The sequence below is a fragment of the Nannospalax galili genome, unplaced genomic scaffold (assembly GCF_000622305.1).
Source record: "Nannospalax galili isolate Female #2095 unplaced genomic scaffold, S.galili_v1.0 scaffold690, whole genome shotgun sequence".
Lineage (NCBI taxonomy): Eukaryota > Metazoa > Chordata > Mammalia > Rodentia > Spalacidae > Nannospalax > Nannospalax galili.
Window position 1 is genome coordinate 2,466,325 of NW_008329288.1, and position 4,308 is coordinate 2,470,632.

General features: G+C 40.0%; 1 protein-coding gene across 3 annotated transcripts in view; it reads right to left on the bottom strand.

Moving 5' to 3' along the window:
• The window catches only part of Stt3a (STT3 oligosaccharyltransferase complex catalytic subunit A), a 40,826-nt gene that overhangs the window by 24,359 nt on the left and 12,159 nt on the right, over nt 1-4,308 (bottom strand). For all 3 annotated transcript variants that reach the window (XM_008834919.2, XM_029564429.1, XM_029564422.1), the window contains exon 7: nt 2,113-2,219. In XM_008834919.2, the coding sequence (XP_008833141.1) occupies nt 2,113-2,219 (107 nt within the window). The remainder of the gene's footprint in view (nt 1-2,112; nt 2,220-4,308) is intronic.

The following is a 4,308-nucleotide window of genomic DNA, read 5'->3' on the forward strand; positions in this document are numbered from 1 at the left end:
AAACAATAAACATTTTTTAAAATTTGTATTAAAGGGGCCAGCAGTTAAAGATGCTTGCCAAGTTAGCAACTTGAGATCAATTTGGGGGACACACATGGTAGAAAGAAAGAATTGACTCCTAAGAGTTGTTCTCTGACCTCCATGACACATGTACCACCCACTACCCATACAAATAAATAAAAAATGTAGTGAAACAGGTGATTAGTAACAAAGGGATTTTATACTGAAATCTGATATTGCACTGCAATCAGTGGGACAGAATAGCAAGGCATTGTCCGTGCACAAGGCAGACAGCACTGGCTACCCATGGGATGGTCACCTGGACCAGGTGTTGAAGTCTCGAACTATTTCACTCCTTTGACAAAAAAGAAAACACCAAAAACTAAAGAAATGTTTGTTGAAAATAAAATTTAAATACACACACACACACACACACAATTTTTTGACAGGCTCTCACTAACTATATAGCCCTCGCTGGCCTAGAAATCACTATGTAGAACAGGCTCACAGATAGCTGTCTATCTCTGAGTGCCGGGATTAAATGAGTGTGACACCACACCCAGCATAATTAAAAATGTTTAAAAAAAAAAACCCATTTTAATAATGAAATGGAGATCTTTTTTAAAGGTTAAAACATCATTTAATTTATGTCTTATAGGGTTTATACTGAGTACAATATTGTATAACTGTAATAATTCAACTGTAAACCTAAAAATTTACAGCCAATTTTGAAAGAGATGCATCCTACCTCAGGAAACCGTTATTGAATATGTCAATTGTGTTGTAATGATATGCTTCTTCTAAGTATGTTGTTATTAAATAAATAATTTTTAAAAATTAAAAAAAAAAACAAAAAAACCCACTACTGTCAAATTAATCCCTTGCTCCCTATGGTTATTGACATCAATCATTTAACAAGATATACTCCAAGGTTATTCTAGATGCAATCAACTCTAATATCTCACAGAGAACCTAAGGAAAATGTGATTAAGTAGAAGCAGTTTAAAAAAGTGTCAATACACTGGAAAAGGGAAAATTTAAGGGACAACCAACAGGCACCCATAGGAAATAGTAATACAAAATTTTAAAAACTATAGCAGATTTTTAAAAAGAGGCCTGGGGATGTAGCTCAGCTGGCAGTATGCCTGCCTAGCATGCATGAAGAGCCCTGAGTTTGATCCTTAGCACTGCATAAACAAGACATAGTGGTATACATCTATAATCTCAGCACTTAGGAATTGGAGGCAAGAAGATCAGAAATTCAAAGTCCAGGGCTGGAGAAATGGTTCAGAGGTTAAGAGCATATACTGTTCTTCCAAGAAGTCTACAGTTCAGTTCTCAACATCCACTTCAGATGGCTCACAACCACCTGTAACTACAACTTCAGGGGCTCTTACACCCTCTTCTGGTCTACATGCACATGCACTCATGCACAAACCCATATAGACTCACAATTTTAAGAGTAAAAATAAAAGATCATTTTCTTAAAAAAAGGATGTTCAAGGTCATTCTCAACTATACAAAGAATTGAATGCCAACCTGGGATAATGAGACCAATGTCTCAAAAAAAGAAAAATTTTTTAAATTAAAAACATCTAGAGGCAATTGGGCATGGTGGTACATGCCTTCAATCCCAGAAGAGGCAGGTGGAGCTCTATGAGTTCAAGGCTAGCCTGGTTTACATAGTGAGCTCCAGGCCAGCTGAGGCTACAAGGAAACCCTGTCTCAAAAAGACCAAAACAACAACAACAACAAAAATCATGTAGAGGGGCTGCAGAGGTAACTCAGTGATACACCCATTGCCTAGCATGAAGCACTGGACTCAATCCCCTGCACCACAGTAAGAAAGAGACGAGACTGAGAGTAAGAATACATGCATATGTATATATAAGAATATGCATGTGTGTGTGCATGTGTATAAAGTTACCATGTAGTCGGGCGTGGTGGTGCACGCCTATAGTCCCAGCACTTGGGAGGCAGAGGCAGGTGGATCTCTGTGAATTCAAGGCCATCCAGGTCTACATAGTGAGTTCCAGGACAGCTGGGGCTTACAGGGAGACCCTGCTTCAAAAAGACAAAAAAAGTAAAAAATAAAAAAAATAATAAAGTTACCATGTAGAAATAAGCAAGGGCACACTTTGCTGCCCAATAGATGGAGCCAGTCTTCACTGCCTTGATCCACATGTAATAGGTGAGTAGCATGCAAAAGATAGCAATTCCTGCAGAAAACAAACACAACAAAAATATAAGAAGCTGCACTAACACAAGGATTAAGAACACTATTCTAGGGGCTGGAAAGATGACTCAGCTCTTGCAGAGGACCTGAGTTTGGTTACCAACACCTACATTAGGCAGCTTACAACTTCCTGTAACTCCATCTCCTACAAATCCCCTACAAATCCACTAGCACCTGTGCTTAAGTGCATATACCTATACACAGATAGACACACATACACATAAAAGCAATAACAACAGATCTTTAAAAAAATAAATAGGGGCTGGAGAGATGGCTCAGCAGTTAAGAACACTGACTGTTCTTGCAGAAGACCCGGGTTCAAATCCCAGCACCCACAGGGCAGCTAACAACTGTCCATAACTCCAGTTCCAGGGGATCCGATGGCCTCTTGCCTTCCGCTGGCATTGGACGATTGCACGACACAGGTGCACATACCTCCATGCAGGCATAACACTCATACACATAACATAAAAATAATAAATAAGGGGCTGGAGAGATGGCTCAGAAGTTAAGAGCACTGACTGCTCTTGCAAAGGACCCAGATTCAATTCCCAGCACCCACATGGCGTCTACGAACCATCCTTAACTCCCATTCCAGGGGAATCCGACACCCTCTTCTGACCGCCACAGCACTGCATGACATGCGTGCACTCACATACATGCAGGCAATACACTCAAACACATAAAAGAAAAATAAATAAAATCTAAAATAAAAAAATAAAACTAAAAAAAAAAAAAAAATAAAACAATCCTGAAACACATTAGCTAGCTTCGTATCTCTAATCTATTACTCAGTATAAGTAAATTTTAGGCAATTTTTAAATTATTTTGTTTTATTTTGTTTTTATTTATTTATTTTGGTCTTTTTGAGGCAGGGTCTCTCTGTAGCCCCAGCTAGCCTGGAACTCATTATGTAGACCAGGATGGCCTCAAACTCACCTGCCTCTCCCAAATGCTGGAATTAAAGGCATGTACCATCATGCCCTGCTTTATTTTTTATTTTTTTAGGCAAATTATTTTATTTCCCTTTGCCCCAATGCCTGTAAGTAGGAATCTGAGTACAACTTACTTTCTCCAGTGCTGGGGATTAAACAGAAGTCCTCAAGCATGCTAGGAAAACCCTCTATCACTGAGCTACACACTCCTAGCAGAGTCTACAATTATGTCTATTTCTTAAATCCATTGCAAACACAAATGCTATGCATATGAAGCATTTGAGCACTTGGGATAGTATCCAGCATATAGTAAACAACTGGTAGATGTTAGCCATTATATTACTGATTTTTGCAGCAAGACCTAGGCTCTAGGTTCAACCTCTAATACTGCACGCACGCATGCACGCACGCACGCGCCTCATGAATTCCCAAATTCTGGCTCCAATTAACTTTAACCACTCCTGAAAAGCCTTCCTTTGATTCATGAATTTAAATTACTTTCTCTTTACACTACATTCTCGAAGTACACTGTTAAAGAGCTTTAGAATATTATCCTGTTTTGCTTCATTTTTTGTGCTATGTGGCCCAGAATGCCCTAAGGCTCATTACCATATCCCAGCCTGGCCTCAAACTTGCTATAGAGCCCAGACTGGACTTGAATCCAACACCTTGGAACTTCACCCTAGAAGGCAGCAATTACAGGAATGTGAGGACATTAGGTCTGCTTTGGATTTATTTTTTTTGAGACAATGTCTTATAAACCCCAGGGTAGCCTCAAACTCCCTATGTAGCCCAGGATATCTTGGAACTCCTAACCTTCCTGCCTCAACCTCCTAAATGCTGGGGGATCCAGGATGTCACCATATCCAGCTGTAGCTTTTTGTTTGTTAAGCTTGAAGATAATTAGAGTTAAAAAATAACAACAACAACAACAAAAAAAAACCCTGTGCTGGATAGCTTTAGTGTCAACTTGACACACCTGGGTTGAGGGAGCCTCAATTGGGGAATTTCCTCTATTGGACTGGCCTATGGCCATGTCTGAGGGGCATCTTCTTGATGAGTGCTGTGGGAGGGGCCAGCCCACTGTGGGTGGTGCCACCCCTGGGCAGGTGGGCCTGTGTTGCATAAGAAAGCAGG